This window comes from Phacochoerus africanus, chromosome 15, assembly GCF_016906955.1.
Source record: "Phacochoerus africanus isolate WHEZ1 chromosome 15, ROS_Pafr_v1, whole genome shotgun sequence".
Classification (NCBI taxonomy): Eukaryota; Metazoa; Chordata; class Mammalia; order Artiodactyla; family Suidae; genus Phacochoerus; species Phacochoerus africanus.
In genome coordinates this window covers 108,754,437-108,774,433 of record NC_062558.1, presented here as the reverse complement: position 1 = coordinate 108,774,433, position 19,997 = coordinate 108,754,437, and the positions used below count along the sequence as shown (strand labels likewise).

Below are 19,997 nucleotides of genomic sequence, written 5' to 3'. Positions count from 1 at the left end.
GTGTAGCAGAAATGAATCTGACTAGGAACCATGAGGTTGCAGGTTCGATCCCTGGCCTCACTCAGTGGGTTAAGGATCCGGTGTTGCTGTGAGCTGTGGTGTAGGTCACAGACGTGGCTCAGATCCCACGTTGCTGTGGCTCTGGCGTAGGCCGGCAGCTGTAGCTCTGGTTGGACCCCTAACCTGGGAACCTCCATATGACGTGGGTGCGGCCCTGAAAAAAGACAAAAAAAAAAAAACGAAAAGAAAAAAAAAAGAACCCAAAAACTCCCCATGTCAAACATCAAACGATTACTGGAATCACCAAAAACAGACCTCTCAAGATAATGATTTTAGTGCTTTCCTGTGTATGGAAAGATGCAAGAGTCTGGCGTCGTTTGAAATGGTTCCTTAGATGAACATCTTAAATATCTAAAGGCCGGTACCTTCAAAGCACAGAATGTTCCCTATCTTTTTCCATCCCAAATTCCCCTCAGGGCACATGGTCAGTAATGGCTTGGTCCTTGCAGAACTGGAATAGCAGGCCAGACTTTTTCCTTTACAAGCCTCTGTGTGAGCGGCCACGGTCTAGGGCAGTGGTTCTCCAACGGGGGCCATCCTGCCCTCTGGGGAATATTTGGCAATGTTTGAAACTTTTTGGGGTGTTGGCAGCTGGAGGAGGGCAAGGGGGGCTACTGGAATCTCGTGGGCAGAGGCCAAGGATGAGGCTCAACATCCCACAACTCACAGGACCCCCCCCTCCCCCCACAAGGAGTTGTCAAGGGGGCAGAGGCTAAGAAGTCCTGGGCCCGGTGAGCCTGGCAGCTCTAATGGGGAAACAGTCCTTTCTTGTGATTAAAAAAAAAAAGTCTCATTTCTCTTGTTTTTATTGAAAACATAGGTTTAGTGAGGTATAATTAATATATAATAAGCTGCATATACGTACAATGTGTAATTTGCTACATTTCCATGTATGTTCATGCCCACGGAACCATCGCCACCCTTGAGGTAGTGATTGCCTTGGAGTTCCGGCATGGCTCTGGGGGTTAAGAATCTGACTGCAGCGGCTCAGGGCACTGTGGAGGCATGGGTTCAGTCCCCAGCCTGGCACAGTGGGTTAAAGGATCCGGTGGATTCAGTCTGTGGCCTGGGAACTTCCATATGCCACAGTGTGGCCATAAAAAAGACAAAATAAAGATAGTGACAGCCTCCATCGCACTAGATGTGGGGAACCCCTCCCTAATCCTCCCCGCTCCCTCTCTTCCTGCAGGATCCTCAGCTACAACGCCCTGCAATGCATTCCTCCTCTGGCCTTCCAGGGGCTCCGCTCCCTGCGCCTGCTGTGAGTCTTCCCACCTTCACCCCTCCAGGGAAATCTGCCCCACCAACCTGGGGGGCAGAAATGTCCCCATGTCTGGGACCCAGCAAGGTTAACTGTGTCCAAAGTGGGAGGCCAGACTCGCTCAAGCTCCTAACCCAGGCCAAGAATGAATGGGGAACCATCCGAGAAACGGGGGCTGCTGTCTGCCCCACGTTGCTTGCAGTGTGTGTGGCGGGGCCGTTCTGGGGGCATCCAAGAAAGGGTAGCCCCTTATCTGCACGCGGGTCTCCTGTCAAATGGTGACGTGTTGACCCTTCTTGAAGAATTCCTGCTGTGAGGTTTGGCCTGTGCTCACAGCCCTCTGCTCTGCCTGTTGTACCACCTTGGGAATAACTCTGCACCAAGTCCTCTGGCAGCCCGCCTGGGGCAATTGGGTGTTCCTCACCCCTAGCCTAGGACTCACCTTGTAACTTCCTTACCAAGGAGAAGATGCCCCCTTAGGCTCCTAGCCAAGTTAGAGGGGGCACACGCTGCACACCTGCACACATCTGTGTGTCCTGTGAACAGAAATGGTGTGTGAGTCCTTCCCGGCGGCACCAGCAGGGTCCTCCAGAAGGGCTGAGGGGCAGGGTGGTCTGTGATAATTAGGGACCCCCTCTCCATTGCCTGTGATGAGCAGGGCTTGGGACCCTCTCCCTCGCCCCTCTTAGCAGAGGGCTGCTCCCATTGGTTTCTGAGTCTCTGTCTTAGGACGAAGCCCCGACAGCCTCTTCTCGCTTCAGGTCCCTGCACGGCAATGACATCTCCACCCTCCAAGAGGGCATCTTCGCTGACGTGACCTCCTTGTCTCACCTGTAAGTAACTCTGGCCCAATTCTCAGTGCCTCTGTGGGTTTAAACAGAACTTGGATTCCCAGAAAGACCTCCTCCTCCTGACACTGTTTGTTGCTTTTACCCTGAAACTAGCTTGTGAACTTCAAATGCTCTGCATCTCAGACCCTCACACATTCGGTGCATTGCTGCAGTGCATTAGTCGCAACAATGGAATTTGAGAACAATTCTTTACGAGCAGTAATACAAGTCATACTGACCATGTATTGACTGCCAAGCACTGCACCTGCATCTGCTAATTTCATTCCCACAGCACTCCTGCAGCATAGCTCCTGTGTTCCCATTTTACACAGGAGGAAACAGGCCCAGAAAATGTGACTGAAGTCTTTGGTCTCAAAAGCCTGTGCTCTGAAGCACGATGCCAGTGTCATGTCTCTGACTTCACACGGTGGGGGATAAAGCTCTGAAAATTTACTACTCGTGAGAAGTACAGTTGGTATAATTGGATGTAGAATTGCTTCCCAAACCGTTTTGGTGGCAGCGCCAAGAGAATTCCTAAAAAGCAGTGCATTCTACCCCTCTAAAGACTAAATGTAGAATTCCCATATGACCCAGAAATTCTACTGCTAAGTATATCCTGCAGAAAGCAGGGACTCTAATAGATACTTGTACCCCCATGTTCATCGCAGCATTATTGACACAATAGCTATAAAGCAGAAACAACCCAAGTGTCCATTGACAGATGAAGTATGGTACAGCGAGATATTATTCAGCCGTAAAAAGGAAGGACGTTCGATGAATGCTACACCACAGATGAACCTTTAAAACATGCTACATGAAAAAACCCAGACCTAAAAAGTACAAATGTCATGTGATTCCTCAGATATGAGGTACCCAGAATATTTAAATTTGTAGCTACAGAAAAAATGGTGGTTGCCAGGTGCTGGGAGCAGGAGGAAAGGGGGGTTTTTGTTTAATAAGTACGGAGCCTCTGTTTAGGGTGATAAAAAGAGTTTGGGGGAGTTCCCCTTGTGGTGCAGTGAAAATAAATCCGATTAGTAACCATGAGGTTACAGGTTAGATCCCTGGCCTCACTCAGTGGGTTAAGGATCTGGTGTTGCCGTGAGCTGTGGTGTAGGTTGCAGACGCAGCTCGGATCTGGCATTGCTGTGGCTGTGGTGTAGGCCGGCAGCTGTAGCTCTGATTCGACCCCTAGCCTGGGAACCTCCATATGCTGTGGGAGCGGCCCTAGAAAAGGCAAAAAGACGAAAAAAAAAAGTTTTGGAATGGATAGTGGTGATGGTTGTATAACATTGTGAATGTAATTGATGCCGCTGAGTTGTACACTTAAAATGGTCAAAATGGAAAATTCTATGTTGTATATATTTTATCACAATTTTTAAAAAATGAAGAAATATAAAAGCAGTGAGCCGAGGCAGGGCCATCTGAATTCTGGAGGTAGGGCCAGGCACATTCTCTCGTAGCTACAGGCCAAGATCATGTTCAGGCCAGACGGACAGCAGCTGGATTCCTGCATCTCACCATGTCCCTCTGTTCTCTGCCCCACAGCCAAGTGCCTGGGACCTGGGTGGGCAGGCGACACCCAGATCACAGAGCCTTTTGGGGTCCCCAGCTTCTCTACTTGAAGTTTACTCACTCAACACCCTCACTGGATTTTCTCAGCTCTAAGACTCATCTTTTCCACATTTCAGTTTCCGTAATCAGAACATATCTTACAGATAATCTGTATGTACTTAATACAGCAATATTTCTCCATCCCTCCCACAGAATGCTAAATTTATAGTCTTATTAGCATCTAATCTAATCTTAGATTTGAGGAAATAAAATAGTAATAAGTGCCACTCATTGAGAGTTTGCTCAGGACAAATACTTTACTGCCTGTGGTGTCTCATTCACTCCATGGTCAAAATGAGAAGTAACTTTTGTGCTATGCATCAGCTTCACAAATAAGACTCCCTTGAGCTCAAGGGACTACCTTGAGCCCACCCTGAAGATTCCAGGTCTGTGCTGGACTCAGTGGTCAGAGTGCAGTGATTGATTAGTGATGCTGCCACGGGAGTGGAAGGGGTAGGATCTCTGTCCTAGGTGGCAGGATTTATTATTTCCATTTTACAGTTCCAGGTTCCGAAGTTAAGCAGATTCCCTAAGTCATAAAACTAGGAAATGACAGAGACAGGATTTGAACTTAGGTGTGTCTGATTCCAAAGGTCTTTACTGCCTCAATAAATGTGTCCTGCGTAACCACAGTGAGTCAAGGCTGAAGAATTTACTAACGTAGCGCTTATGCCTTCTGTGACCCCTGGGATATTAGAAAACAAATTGAAAGACAGCAATTTGGGGAACTGCTAACTCTGGGGAAGTCTGAGGACCTTGAGAGAGGAGGTGCCATTTATGTGGCCACAGGAAAGGCACTAGGAGTTTGCCATTTGCAGAAGACGGGGGAGGATGTTTCAGGAATAGGGAATAGCATGTGCAAAGGCGTGGAGGCAAGAAAGTGAATGCCATCTTCAGAGAAGCTCTGCTGTCCAACATAGGATAGAGGGGATGTGGTTAGGTGAGGGGTGTGGGTTGAGCAGAGAGGCATCTGGAAAGGGGCATTGGAATTCTGTTTTGAAGAGCCTTTTGTGCCACACTAAGGAGTTTGGGCTTTTTCCTGCAGATAGAAGGGCATCATGGAAGAATTAAGTTGTGAAAAGCCCTGGAAAGTAATGGTGACATGTGGAGGCTGGATGGGACAGAATGAGGCGGGGGGCACCTGGCTGGAGATGGTGGCTGTGGTCGAAGGCCAGGCAGGGCCATTGTTGTTCGTTGTTCTTAATGACTCCCATTCACAGGGGCTTGTTTCTATCTGTGTTCAGTAATTTTTGGTGGTGAGCTCATTGTTTGCTGATGTCAGGAATTCTGGGGACCAAAATTGGAGGTGCTTCTCTCCAGAGAGCTTTCGTGCTTGTTTTTGCTGGGGCCAGGTCTGCTGCTGCTCTGGGCCAAACACTGCTCCTTTGCTTATCCCTGGGCTGTGCCAACTCTCCTCCTTGCCAGGCAAGGCCTTTTCAAGAGTCTGGTCCACCTTTCCCTCTTTGGCGCTGCCCTTTGTGTATCTCTTATGCTTTGGGCTTTTACCTTTTCTCCTTCCCCATGAAGCCTGAGTGATACCCAAGGACAGTCTGATCTTGTCCCTCGCTCCAAATCTAGAGGCTTTGCTTTTCAAACGGGAAGTGAACAAACAACATATATTTTGTATGAACAAGAACCCAAAGCTGCAAAAACAGATTTTGATCCCATACTTATCTATACAATCAGACTTTCTTTAGGAAAACAGTACCATCAAGTCAGAAGCCAGATCCAATTTGTAAGGGAAAAAAAAAATGGGTAGAGCAGTTCCCGGTGTGGCTCAGCAGAAACGAATCTGAGTAGAATCCATGAGGACGCAGGTTCGATCCCTGGCCTTGCTCAGCGGGTTAAGGATCTGGTGTTGCCATGAGCTGTGGTGTAAGTCACATACGTGGCTCAGATCTGGCATTGCTGTGGCTGTGGTGTAGGCCGGCAGCTACATCTGTGATTCGACCCAGAGCCTGGGAACCTCCATATGCTGCAGGTGCAGCCCTGAAAAGACCAAAAAAAAAAAAAAATAAAGAGTCGAGATCAGATAAGCGGTAATTGCAAAACAGGACATCAGTATTACTGATTAGATGTACTTGTTAATTACATCTAAACCCCATTTCTCTATAAAGCAGCAGCTATATGAAAGAAATCTTCTAATATTCTGAAGCAACCTCGTGAATAAATTCTGCTCTTTATACCAAGGGTTTCAAGTGGAACTAGGCAGCAGCCTGGGGAAACGTGTGTTTTTGTATTCAGCTGTGTGCCCAGGTAGTACTGATAGAATATATGTGTGTGCGCACACACGTAGCCACTTTTTCCTCTGCGTGAAGGGCTGCAACTATTCCATAAGGATTCCTTGAGCACTTACAGGGAATCAAGGCATGGGAAAAGGATATGACAGACTCACCTCATTCACTCTGGGCTTCACAAAGATCCACCTGCAGTCGAAGGGAAGGAGGCACCCATGGCTCTGTAACAAGTCAGGGTTGCCCAGAAGTTAGTGTGCAGTGTTCCTGGCTCCCAGAAGTGCCCTCTGTTTCTCTGGCCTGGGCCTCTCCTCTTCACTGGCCTCTCTTCTTCACTTTGCCTGTCATCTTCACAAGCAGGATGGGTGGGCGGGCTGAGGGTGTGTGTGTGGGTGTGAGGTCCACCGTACTGAAACCCCTTTAACTTTAGACTAGGAATCAGGACTAGACTAAGTCTTTGCTCTGCCATCAATTTGCAGTGGGATCTTAAGACGGTTCATTCATCTCTTTAGGTTCTTTCCTCGCCTGTACAAAGATTATTTTGAAGGTCCGCTGTAGTTCTAATACCGTAATGGCTGTGAGAGCTCACCCACTGCCCTGGGCTTCAGTACCCTGCACACCTCTCTGCTGCTGTTTGCTTGATATTTACATTATAGTTAGCTCATCTTTCATCCACTTGTCTATCTGTCCATCTGTCCATCCACCCATCCATCCATCCATCAGCAAATATTTCCTATGTGCCAGGTCCTGTGCCAGGGTTCCCCAGTGTCATTCTTTTTTATTTTTTTGGTCTCTTAGGGTCGCGCCCATAGCATATGGAGGTTCCTAGGCCAGGGGTGGAATCAGAACTGTAGCCGCCAGCCTGTGCCACAGTCACAACAACACCAGATCTGAGCCTCATCTGTGACCTACATCACAGCTCACGGCAATGCCGGATCCTAAATCCACTGAGTGAGGCCAGGGATCTAACCTGCCTCCCCATGGACACGTCAGATTCATTTCCACTGAGCCATGACGGGAACTTCCCCCAGTGTCATCCTTCATGTCTATAATCTGGCATTTTATTGCCTCTGATCTGCTGCCTGTTGGAAAATTGGATTTCTGAAGTCATTAAGAACTCAGTGAGGAGTTCCTGTTGTGGCTTAGTGGGTTAAGAAGATGACTAGTATCCATGAGGATGTAGGTTTGATCCCTGGCCTCCATCAGTGGGTTAAGGATCTGGCACTGTCACAGGCTGGGGCATAGGTCGGCAGCTGCAGCTCCGATTCAACCTCTAGCCTGGGAACCTCCATATGCTGCAGGTGGGGCCCTAAAAAGCAAAAAGAAAGGAAAAGGAAAGAAAGGAAAGGAAAGAGAAGAAAAGAAAGAAAGAGAAGTAAAGAAAAGAAAAAAAGAACTTGGCGTGAAAAGTACATATGGAGTGATTAGGTCAATCACGGTGTGCCTATATGACGGAACAGCAAGTAGTGAATTAGAATAGTTATGATACCATAATTTATTATTTGATGTAAGTGGAGAATAAAGACGATGGTATACTCTGATTTCAGGGATGTATAGATAGGAACACAGGAACCCGAAGGGAATAAATAAAAATTAAGTTAGTTACATTTATGAGATGATGGATGATTCTTTTCTTTTTGATGTTCTTTTGCCTTCGTCCTGAGGACTGTGCATTTCTCCTGCTTTCAGGCAGGGGCTCATTCATGCTGGTGTCGGGCGGTGGGGGATTTATGATTCCTGCTCTCAAGAAGCTTCAGTCCAGCAGAAGGAGACAGTGATGCACCCAAATCAATTGCCTGAAGAGGATGGGCAGAGAAGGACTAGCTCAGGCCAAGGAGATTTTAACATTTCAGTTTCTGCTAAACTCTATAGCTGGCACCTCTGAAACAGCCACTGAAGCTCTATTTCTGTCCTGGTTACATTAATAGAAGAAGCCCAGCCGGGCCTTGGCACGAACAGACCTAATATCTCCCGTTTCAGCTGTTTCCAAGTTATATCCAAAGATCCACAACACAGGCTTATTTATAGTTTTGTTGGGTATGACCTTGACTCCATCGTCCTTTTGGATCGACCAGCAGCCTGGCTGCTGTCCCCTGCACTGCGTCTTGGCAGGGCCCGCGGCTCTCCACTCCCCACTGAGTTCACAGCAGTACTTGTTGGAGCAAGTGGGCCCCAGCTGAAAATGAACCTCCTGTGCTAAAGAAGTAGTCACAGAAACCCAGCTTTGGATACATTCAAGCTTGAAATATTGAATTCAGTTCTGGCGCGCCACCTGCGCTGAACAGCAACAAGCATGTGCTGGTCGAGCCAGAACACGTAGTTCTGAATAGCTTTGTATGTTACTTTGGTAGCTTTTAATATTCTTTTTCCTTTTTTTTTTTTTGCTTTATAGGGCCTCACCCAAAGGACGTTCCCAGACTAGGGGTCGAATCAGAGCTGCAGCTGCCGGCCTATGCCGCAGCCACAGCAACACCAGATTTGAGCCCTGTCTGCAACCTACACCGCAGCTCACGGCAATGCCAGATCTTCAACCCACAGATCAAGGCCAGGGATCGAACCCACATCCTCATGATTACTGGTCGGGTTCATTACCGTCGAGCCACAATGGAAACTCCCTATTATTCTTTACTATTGTTTTTATATTAAGAGTCAGAAAGGGACACATATTTTTGGTGAACTGTGTTGCCATTTATGGGCGAAGTTTATGTAGGAATTTGGGATTGTGACATCGCAAGCTGTGTCCAGGGCCTCCACATTCACAAGGGCATCAGATTTAGACTTTTTGGCATTTTCTCCAAACGAGCTATAGGACTGAGAGAAGAAACCCTTCGCACGAAACTCTCCATTCATGGCTCATTAGCAGGCCACACTCGTGCAGTGTACAAAAAATACTTTAAAACTGGAGTTCCCTTATGGCCCAGCGGGTTAAGGAACTGGTCGCTGCTGTGGCATGGGTTTAATCCCTGGTCTGGGAATTTCTACATGCTTGGGTGAGGCCCCCCCCAAAGTACTTTAAATTCTGTATTTATCTTTGGAATAACATAATTACATTACCTGGTACTTTTCACATTAAAAATATTAGCCTAATGAATGTAGATATTTTGAATGTAGATATTTTAAATTTAGCACCGTTTTTGTATCCCCATTTTTTTTAAAAGTCTTTGGGTTTTTTTGTTGTTGTCTTTTTCCAGGGCCGCACTTGTGGCATGTGGAGGTTCCCAGGCTTGGGGTCAAATTGGAGCTGTAGCCTCTGGCCTACACCAGAGCCACAGCAACGTGGGATCAGAGCCGCATATGTGACCTACACCACAGTCACGGCAACACCGGATCCTTCACCCACTGAGCGAGGCCAGGGATCAAACCCGAAACCTCATGGTTCCTAGTCAGATTCGTTACCACTGAGCCACGATGGGAACTCCATGAACTGGCTTCCTTTCCCCAGTTGTATTATTCCCTTGGTACCCATTTCAGGTTATATGTGCTTGTCTTTCTCTCCCCTCCAGATTGCAGGCTCTTTCTCAGATCATAAAGTGAGCCCCAGAGATGTTAAGTGAGCCACTCAAGGTCACCCGGGCAGTGAGCAGCTGCACGGGGCCGGAGTCCAAGATTGTTGGTCCTGCTTTAGAAGTTGTGCTATTGGGGGAATTCTGGCTCAGAGTCATTGCTGCTTTCATCAGACCGAACAATCTCAGGGGGAACCGCTTTCTCTGTGCTGCCCAGACACAGGCAGAAAACAGCAGCGCGTCCATTTGGGACTTAATAAATGTGCCCCTGCTCTTGAATATTAGTACATCTTTTTGTTTTCACAATGATGTTGGTATAAATGAACTTCCAGCATGAGGCCCTGATTTTTCTTTTTTTTTTAAATTTTTTAATTTTTAAAAAATTTTTTGTCTTTTTGCCTTTTCTAGGGCCGCTCCTGCAGCATTGGAGGTTCCCAGGCTAGGGGTCAAATCGGAGCTGTAGTCGCCGGCCTGCGCCACAGCCACAGCAACACGGGATCTGAGCCGCGTCTGTGACCTACCCCATAGCTCACGGCAACACCAGATCCTGAACCCACTGAGCAAGGCCAGGGACTGAACCTGCAACCTCATGGTTCTGAGTTGGATTCGTTAACCACTGTGCCACGACGGGAACTCCGAGGCTCTGATTTTTCTATTTGTTGGCTTAAAGACCTCTGGCCCCTTCATTCGCCCCAATCCATGTCTCCTGTTCATCCCTAAATCTCTCGCTGTGGCTTAGTGAGAAGATTATGAGCTTGCCCACCTGATGGGTCAAAGCAGAAGAGGCTGGCTGCGCACAGTGTCGGGCTGGGGAGCAGGCTTGGCCTCGCACTGCGGGCGAGTGTAAGTGGAGGCAACCTTTTTTGGAGGGCTGCTGTTAGCATTTTGCATGCACTTCCTCTGTGACTTGAATCTGCTAGAGAAATGCTCACTCCTCGCAAAGAGGCATGGACAGCAGTGTTCCCTGCCTTTGGAAATAACCAGAATGTCTGGCAGCAAAAGCTAGGAGGCATCCATTCCTTGGGATGCTATGAAGCAGTTTGATATCTGGGTGGATCCGTAGAGATGACCTGGAAAGGTCCCCAAGACATGCTAGTGACAAGAAGCCGACGGTTCAGTAACAATGTAGAGTGGACGGATATGATTTCTTCCTCACAAAGAACCATGTGTGTAAATGTGGGAAAGGGCTGGAGGGCTACTTGCCTGAGTGTGGTGACCATGTGCCCCTGGGTCCTGTGGTTGGCAGGGATCGAGGTGTAGACTGGTAATGTGGATATAGGGTAGTTTGCTTAACCACCCCCCATGGGTGAACACTGGAGGTCTCCAGTCTTTCTATCACAAACAAGGCTGCGGTCAATACCATTACACAGATGCCTTTACACGCTTGTACAGGCACATCTGCGAGATAAACACCCAGGAACAGAAGTTGCTGGGTCAAAAGGCAACTGCATTGCTGACCAGATAGATATCACAACCCCAACCGCCCCCCCTGCCCCCGCCCCCAGGACTGACACCATCTTGCATTCCCATCAGTAACATAGGAATGTGCCTTTAAAAAAAAAAATCAAAGTGAAACTCACAGAATATAAAACTAACCTTTTTTTTTTTGGTCTTTTTGCCTTTTGCCTTTTCTAGGGCCACTCCCGAGGCATATGGAGGTTCCCAGGCTAGGGGTCTAATTGGAGCCGTAGCTTCGGGCCTAACACCACAGCCACAGCAACGCGGGATCCGAGCCGCACCTATGACCTACACCACAGCTCAGGGCAACACCAGATCATTAACCCACTGAGCAAGGCCAGGGATCGAACCTGCAACCTCATGGTTCCTAGTTGGATTCGTTAACCACTGCGCCACAAATGGAACTCCCCAAAGTAACCATTTTTTGATGCGTACAATTCAGTGGCATTTAGACATTCACAATGTTGTGTGAGGTGGAGACTGTGCAGTGTGTGAAAGCAGTTTACAGTGAGAATGCATTCATGTGCTTCTTATTTAGTTAAAAGTGAAAAGAGGAGTTTCCATTGTGGCTCAGCCATAACGAAGCCAACTAGTATCCATGAAGATGCAAGTTCGATCCCTGGCCTCGTTCAGTGGGTTAAGGATCCGGCGCTGCATGAGCTGTGGTGTAGGTCGCAGATGATGTTCTGATCTGGTGTTGCTGTGGCTGTGGGGTAGGCCAGCTGGCTGCAGCTCCATTTCAACCTGGGAACTTCCATATGCTGCGGGTGCTGCCCTAAAAAGACAAAAAAAAAAAAAGAAAGAAAGAAAGAAAGATGAAAGAGTATCAGCTTCCGCCCCAGATAGCTCTAGGTCTGGATCTGGGGCTGCCTTTCTCTGATTGTGTGACCCCAGGAAAATTCCCGATTCCACGTGAGGCTCAGTTCCCACGTCTCTGAGTTGAAGAAGAGCAAACGCAAGCTGTTTTCTCTGGGTTGATGCAGGGATTAGATGCTCTAACATGGGAGAAACAGCTCGTTCATCCCAGCGCTAAATGTTGATTCCTTTCTCCCCTGTGCGCTCTGGAGGCCATGCATGCAAAGGCTCTGGCCTCACAGCACGGAGTTCAAATCTCACCTCCCCACTCTCTCTGTGTATCTTGGGCAAGTGCCTCTACCCTTTGAACCTCAGTTGCAACTCATAAAAGGGGGATGAGTAGGATGTGGCGAGGGCTAGGCGAGGTAACAGATGGGAAGGGCTTAAACAGTGCTGGCTACACGGTAAATGCTCATGTCATGAGGCATGTTAGGATCGTGCCAGCTCCTGGAGTAATGGCTGGCTCCCTGGGGGCCCAGTGGGTGAAGCACCCCATGAAGCTATGATGCCTATGTCTCTCTGCTCTCTGACCCAGGGCCATTGGTGCCAACCCCCTGTACTGTGACTGCCACCTCCGCTGGTTGTCAGGCTGGGTGAAGACAGGCTATAAGGAGCCAGGTATTGCCCGCTGCGCTGGGCCCCCGGACATGGAGGGCAAGCTTCTTCTCACCACGCCTGCCAAGAAGTTCGAATGCCAAGGTGAGCCCAGGAGCATGAGATGGGATGTGGGTACCGGGTGGCTTCCCCCACCCCACCTTCTGCTTCCCCCACCAACCCTGGCAGGGCCTTCTAGATACTCCCGTGTCCCTGAAGTGACCACCTGCGTGGAGGACAGATGACATTGCTGCTTGTTAGCATGGCTCCCCTCTCCTCCTGACATACAATGAACAACAACAAAAAAGCCAGGCGGAAAATCTCAGGCTGTAAGAGCTCTATTCCCTCCCAGGGGTTATGTAAGGAAAATAAAAATAGCAGCAGTGTTTCTGGAAGCTCCAAGCCTCTCAGCAGTGCAAGCACTCAGGCCTCCCTTTGGTAGGAATTGTGCTCAGCAATTAGCTTAAATCCCTGAGCCACCGGACCCAGCTGCCACTCTCCTGACATTTGCAGAAATCCAGGGCCTGAGTGTGATTGGAGGCGCCTCACCCTGGGCATCTGTAAATACTCATTCAGGGATTGATTGACTGATTGACTGACGGCCCAAGCCCTGGGAGCCCTGCCGAGCAGAGGGAGGCGGCCGAGTGGCTGCCCTGGCCCAGCTTTGTGTGCAGGGGGACAGCTGTGGGAGGGCTCCAGAGGCTGTGGGTCATGGCTCCTGCCCTTTGGAAGCTCACAGGCCGTCAGCGGAAGTGAAATTGACAGCCATGGGTTAATGAGGAGGCCTCAGCCACCCTGTGTGCAGGATGCTGTCACAGAAGTAACAGTTCCAAGGGGCCCGATTTGTGGCTTGGCTGTTGGGAGCAGGCCAATTTATGTTGAAACTTTTGCTCAGTGTTTATTTAACCGGGTGGGATTGGTACTGGATTTTGCGTGTGTGTGTGTGTGTGTGTGTGTGTGTGTGTGTGTGTTTTAAAACACTTTGTTGGAATATGACATGCATAACAGAAAGTACAGGGAATTCCCTGGTGGCTCAGAGAGTTCAGGATCCAGTGCTGTCACTTCAGTGGCTCGAGTTCAACCCCTGGCCTGGGAACTTCCTCCTGTTACAGGTATGGCCAAAAAAAAAAAAGAAAGAAAGACAGAAAGAAGTACTCAGTTCGTTAGTGAATGGTGGAATGGCTCGCTGAATTTTCACAAATTGAACCCACCCAGATAATCAGCCCCCAGATCAAGAAACAGAGCCCCCCACCTGTACCCCAAGAGTACCTTCCTGCTCCCCTCCAGTTATTACTAGAAAGTCTTCTCTTTCTTGTCCTACTCATGCCTTTTTAGTGGAACTGATATTTCTCTACTTCTAGAAGGAGTGCTAAGTGGAACCCTGAGTGAACTGGCTGTCTTTTTCACTCTTATAAGGTCCCAAGTCTCCTCCTTGCGGCACCCCAGGCAGCCTCGACCTCTGGGTTCAGGGAAGGGCCACCTGTGAGTCCTGGAGAGGCTGGAGAAGGTCATGCCTGTAGCCATGCCTGTAGCCTCTCTCGTCCAGCCTTGGAGAGATAAAAGGTCAAAGCCATGGACCTTTTCCTCCTAAGTGTGACTCCTCTCAGAATCTCTTGTCTGTGTTGGCTGCCTTTGCTGTCCTGACCAGTGGGTGACAGGGCTGGGGGTGATTGCTTCTGAAGAGTGTGAGGGATAGAGAGAAGGTCAGCCAACTTTATTTTTATTTTATTTTATCTTTTTTTTTTTTTTTGGTCTTTTTGCCTTTTCTAGGGCCTGCTCCTGCAGCATATGGAGGTTCCCAGGCTAGCGGTCTAATCAGAGCTGTTGCTGCTGGCCTATGCCAGAGCCACAGCAACACTGGGATCCTAGCCACGTCTGCGACCCACACCCTAGCTCATGGCAACACCAGATCCTTAACCCACTGAGCAAGGCCAGGGATTGAACCCGCAACCTTGTGGTTCCTAGTCGGATTCATTTCCACTGTGCCATGATGGGAACTCCTCAGCCAACTTTATTAATAGTGACCATGATGCTCTCACTCCGATGGCCCTGCCCTGACCACTGTGTGGTGGCTCTTAGTGTCCAGCGCCCACCTGTAAAGCACTTTGGGGGGATGATCTTGTTTAGTCCTTACAGCCCCCTGAGGCAGGGGCTGTTCTTAACCTCATTTTACAGAGGAGGGTCCAGAGGCTGCAGAGGTGGACCGTGAAAGGAGGGTGAGCACAACACAGAGGAAATACAGGGAAGGGGCAACTGTCTCCTTGGGGAGAGGGCTTCCACCGCCCTCCCCTGCAGCGTAGGGAAGCCGGGGCTGGGGGCTCTGTGCCCAGCCCGATCCTCCTCCTGCTCCCGGAACTAATGCCCTCCCCTTGCTTCAGATCCCCCAACCCTGGCTGTCCAGGCCAAGTGTGATCCCTGCTTGTCCAGCCCATGTCAGAACCAGGGCAGCTGCCGTAACGACCCCCTTGAGGTGTACAGGTGTGCCTGCCCCAGCGGCTATAAGGTGAGTGGAGGCTGAGGTGGGAGGTGGGGGGCTGCTCGAGGGCTTGGGAGGACAGGGAGGAGCTGTCTTGTTGGCCACTCAGCCCACAGGGCCCAGGGCAGTGCCTGGCTCAGAGCAGGAGCCCAAGTGAGTGCTCCATCAATGACCTAACATGTGGATGATGGACAGGCAGGCCGAGCTGCTGAGGGAGCTGGCTGTCCCCGTTGGACTCACTAACCCCTCCGTCTCCCTGGGGTCCCTGTCACCGATTTTCTCCCCAGGGCCGACACTGCGAGGTATCCCTGGACAGCTGTTCCAGTAGCCCCTGTGGAAACGGTGGGACCTGCCACTCACAGCAGGGCGAGGATGCTGGCTTCATGTGAGTTGTGGGGAGGGAGCAGGGAGAGGCTGAACCCTGGTGGGTGAGGTGTTGATGGGGTCGGGCACCCAAGCCTTGGAGCCCTCCTCCTCCAAATGGGGTGATCCAGGACTCTTGTGATCTGGGAGATGGGGGAGTGGCTCAGGGGGAGCAGGCTCTCCCTCCAAATCATAGCCAGAGGCCTCTCCCTGTGGCACAGGGAGATTAGGGACTGTCCGGGTCACACAGCAGGCAGGGGTGGGACCGGGGGGGCTTGGAGCTCCTGCTCTTGCCAGATGCCAGGAGGTTTTTTTGTTTTGTTTTGTTTTATTTTAGGGCTGCACTCACAGCACATGGAAGTTCCCAGGCTAGGGGTCTAATCAGAGCTGCAGCCGCCGGCCTACACCACAGCCATGGCAATGCTAGGTCCAAGCTGCCGCTGTGAACTGCACCACAGCTCACAGCAACTTGGGATCCTTAACCCACTGAGCTAACCCAGGGATTGAACCTGCATCCTCATGTTAATTACTGCTGAGCCAAGACAGGAACTCCCAGCAGGTCATTTGAGGGCACTAGGAATGCATAGCTTAGGGCATATGCAGTGGTAGTGCCAAGAATAAGTTTGGGGCATCTTAAAACACCTACTTGTTGGGCCAGTGTTGCCTGAAGGCAGAGTCCTTAGCCAGCTCCTCGGGATCAAGCAGCCACCCCAAGCCCCTGGGGCAGGGGTGGGGAGGCCTGCCCAGAGGTAGGAGCAAGTCCATGTCACCCCTTGGGGGTCTCTCTCACCAGCTCATGGATCATTCTGGTCACACCATGGGCAGCCCTGTTCCCTGCTGCTCAGTGAAGGGCTGGACCTCACAACTCATCTTACAAGTCCTCCCAGTTCTGGGGTCGCCCTGCAAGCCCCCTTGATCCCCCAGAGCCTCTCAGTGAGCCCCCTACCTTCCCAGTGCTCTCCCGGATCCAGAGCTTTTTCTGAGGAATACATAGCATTTAGTTCCTGAAAATAAATTGCCAGCTGAGTAAAGTGGCTCTTCAGAAAACCATGTTGAATCTACTGGCAGAAATGGCTGAACCTGTCTCTGCAAACCCAAATTACTGGATGTAAAAAAGAAAACCTTAAATGGCCTCTCCAGGGTGTTGCCTTGGAAACGGCGTCTTTACAGTAGGTTCAGTCCTCCTCTCAGCTTTGGCAGCAGCTCCATCAAAGCCCCCTCATTGGCCAGACTCTGTGGAGAGTGGGGGGCTTAGAGGACACCCCCAGAAACGGCCCCTGCTAGGCAGAGAGCAGGTGCAGGTAGAAGTAGCCCCCTCATATCTGGCACCCTTACAGATCGGGTGAGGGGGCTTTGGAAAGGGCCCTCTTGGTGGAAAGGGGTGCCTCCCTGAGTTAGCCCTCAACCCTGAGGTTCACAAGGGTCTCCTCAATTATCTGACCCCAAGCCCACCGGAGGGGACTTTCTGAAACACAAAGCTGGGATCCTCTCAGCTGGCTTGAAACCTGTCTGTTCTTTCCCCCAGCCTTGCAGGGAGAATTAAACTCCAGGATACACCATACCACAGTAGGCTTCCAACCTTTTTGTTCAAGTCCTACTCCCCAAGCACATTTTTGTTTTTATTATTTTTTTTTTAATTTTTATTTTTTTGTCTTTTTGCCATTTCTTGGGCCGCTCCCGCAGCATATGGAGGTTCCCGGGCTAGGGGTCGAATCAGAGCTGTAGCCACCAACCTACGCCAGAGCCACAGCAAAGCGGGATCTGAACTGCATCTGCAACCTACACCACAGCTCACGGCAACGCCGGATCCTTAACCCACTGAGTGAGGCCAGAGATCGAACCTGCAAGGTTGTGCTCGGGGAGTAGGATTTGAACAAAAAGGTTGGAAGCCTACTGTGGTGCGATGTATCCTGGAGTTTAATTCTCCCTGCAAGTTTAATTCTCCCTCTTCCTAGTCAGATTCATTAACCACTGAGCCACGACGGAAACTCCCCCCAAGCACATTTTTAAAACCACAAACTACCTATACATTCTTAAGGCACAGATAAAATATTTCATGGTAAGTTTAATTTTGCGTTGGAAAAGAGGTAATTTCCAGGATACTGTACATATTTTTAACATTTAAAAATAAAAATGATCATGGCGTTCCCTGGTGGCTCAGCGGGTTAAGGACCCTGCGTTGTCACTGCTGTGCTGCAGGTTTGGTCCCTGCCCTGTGGAATTCCCGCATGCTGTGGACCTGGCCAAAAATAAATAAACAAAATGATCACTCCTTAAACCATCCTTTTATCACTCTCCAAATGAAAAATCATTTTAAAATCACACGAAGGGGCTCTTGTTTAACAGCTCCAATGTTTTGCGTCACTCTCATTTCTCCTGAAGCTAGTATTTCTTTTTTTTTGTTTTTGTTTTTGTCTTTTGTCTTTTTAGGGCCACACCCAAGGCATATGGAGGTTTCCAGGCCAGGGGTCCAATCGGAGCTACAGCTGCCAGCCTACACCACAGCCACAGCAAAGCCAGATCCGAGCCGTGTCTGTGACCTACACCACAGCTCATGGCAACGCTGGATTCTTAACCCACTGAGCAAGGCCGAGGCCGGGGATCGAACCTGCAACCTCATGGTTCCTAGTCAGATTCGTTTCCTCTGCACCACCATGGGAACTCCATGAAACTAGTATTTCTATTTTACTCCCCTCACCACCCCCATTTTTCCTCTAATGTTATCTGTTTTTAGGCTAGAGATGTTTTCCTTGAGCACCTTGCTGTATTTTTCTGCCACCAACATGGGTGTATACATTTAAAGTTTTTTTTCTTACTTCTTGTCACCATAAGCCTCTGATTGAAAGTTTCTTTTACATTGGGTTATCGTGACAGTTATCGATAATATATAGTTGATCACAACAACATAACTGTATTCCAAAATTTGATTGATGATTTTTACACATAAAAGTAAATTTTATTTGACTGTATCTCTTGAGATAGATGGAGCTTGTGTGTGTGTATCTTCTTCCAATTGGTTTGTGTGTCCAGAGGTGAATATTATACAATGTGAGAGGGCTTAGCTGTCAATTTATTCCTTTAAAAAAGTACATACATAGCTGTAAGTGCTGCGAAAGTTTGTTCACATAAATACAGCAATGGGATTAGCAGTTTTATTATAACCATATCACGTAGTTACTTGAAACCCTTTCAAGTTTATGTGCCAAAAACGCCAGAGTGATCTGTCATCAACAGTGATTCTTAGGAGTTCCCTGGTGGCCTAGCAGTTAAGGATCCAGGATTGTCACTGCTGTGGCTCGGTTGGATCCTTGGCCCAGGAACTTCCTCATGCCGAGAAGGTGGCCAAAAAAAAAAAAAAAAGATTTTTAATGCTCTGTGAGTTGAAAGCTCCATGAGGTCTTCCTTCAGTTCCTTTTAATGCACCAAGCCGGAAACCTCTTGACTTGCAAAAGCATCTGTTAGTTCACTTTGGAAACATCAATATTCCTAATTGTCCCTTTATTTGGCACCCATGGAGCTTAGGTCCCAGGCACGGCCCACCCTGGCTTGGCTGGGAAATGTGCCCACGCACCTTTCCAGAGCTCTGGGCAGGTCAGTTAAGGGAGGAGTTCCTGCAGAACTGGAAGATGTGGAAGTGGATCTCTCAGACCTCTCTGACCCACGTGCCCCTTGGAAAACCACAGGTGCCCCAGGGGGACGTGTACCCCGGTCTGAAGATCACTGATCTCCAGGGCTCTCTATGACCTGACTCCTGTTTACCCCCAGCCCTGGGCTCACCCTCATCCCCACCCCTGAAGTATATGCTCCCGAACTATTTATTTAGCCTGCCTGCTGACTGGCTGAAGGCTCTCTCTCCTCCAGGCTTTTGCCCCCTGCCCCCCCCCCCCACCCCGCCACCTTCCCTCCCCTTCCTGTTCTCCCCTGTCCAAGTCCCTTGGCCAACCCGTCACCTTCTCCAGAAAGCCCGCCCTGACCTCTCCCCCCAGAGAGGAGCTAGGTGTCCTCTGCCCCTTTGTCCACCCTCCGCAGCCTCAGTTTCGCACCGTTCTGATACTCACCAGCTCTCTTCTGGTCACCAGTCTCTTCGTCGTCTCCCCCACTAGACTGTGAGTGATCTGAGCACAGGGCTGGTCTTGTTCACCTCTAACCCCCAGCACCTAACGAGGGGCTGACCCAGACTAGGGATGATGAAACTGACCATAGGCTACAGGCTTCCGGCAGTGCCTCAGGAAGGCTGCCCTCAGCCATGGGCCCACCCACCTCTCCCCCTCTGCCTGCCCTCTGCAGGTGCTCCTGCCCCACCGGCTTTGAAGGACCGACCTGTGGGGAAAACACAGACGACTGTGTGGAGCACTCATGTGCCAACGGGGGCATCTGTGTGGACGGCGTGGGCAACTACACCTGCCAGTGCCCCCCGCAGTACTCCGGTAAGCGCAGTGGGGTTTGAGCACCTGCTGGGAGGTGGGGGGGTGCATGTGCCTGAAGCCCGGTTCCCATGCATGGAAGGTCTGGGGCCGTGCCTCAGTGTCTGCAGGACGTTCTGCTGGGCCGGCCACCAGGCGGGGCACAGGGGGCAGCTTCCCTCCTGCCTCTTCCTCATTCTTCCCCCAGGAAGGGCCTGTGAACAGCTGGTGGACTTCTGCTCCCCGGATTTGAACCCGTGTCAGAATGAGGCCCAGTGTGTGGGCACCTCGGATGGACCCAGGTCAGTGTTGCCCATTTCCAGGGTCAGGGAAGGGCCACTGCCTC

General features: G+C 49.9%; 1 protein-coding gene across 1 annotated transcript in view; it reads left to right on the top strand.

Moving 5' to 3' along the window:
* Nucleotides 1-19,997, top strand: part of SLIT1 (slit guidance ligand 1) — a 180,711-nt gene that overhangs the window by 147,086 nt on the left and 13,628 nt on the right. Inside the window, exons 24-30 of the mRNA XM_047760650.1 lie at nucleotides 1,250-1,321; nucleotides 2,083-2,154; nucleotides 12,351-12,514; nucleotides 14,788-14,912; nucleotides 15,173-15,270; nucleotides 19,536-19,675; nucleotides 19,860-19,953. Of these exons, the coding sequence (XP_047616606.1) occupies nucleotides 1,250-1,321; nucleotides 2,083-2,154; nucleotides 12,351-12,514; nucleotides 14,788-14,912; nucleotides 15,173-15,270; nucleotides 19,536-19,675; nucleotides 19,860-19,953 (765 nt within the window). The remainder of the gene's footprint in view (nucleotides 1-1,249; nucleotides 1,322-2,082; nucleotides 2,155-12,350; nucleotides 12,515-14,787; nucleotides 14,913-15,172; nucleotides 15,271-19,535; nucleotides 19,676-19,859; nucleotides 19,954-19,997) is intronic.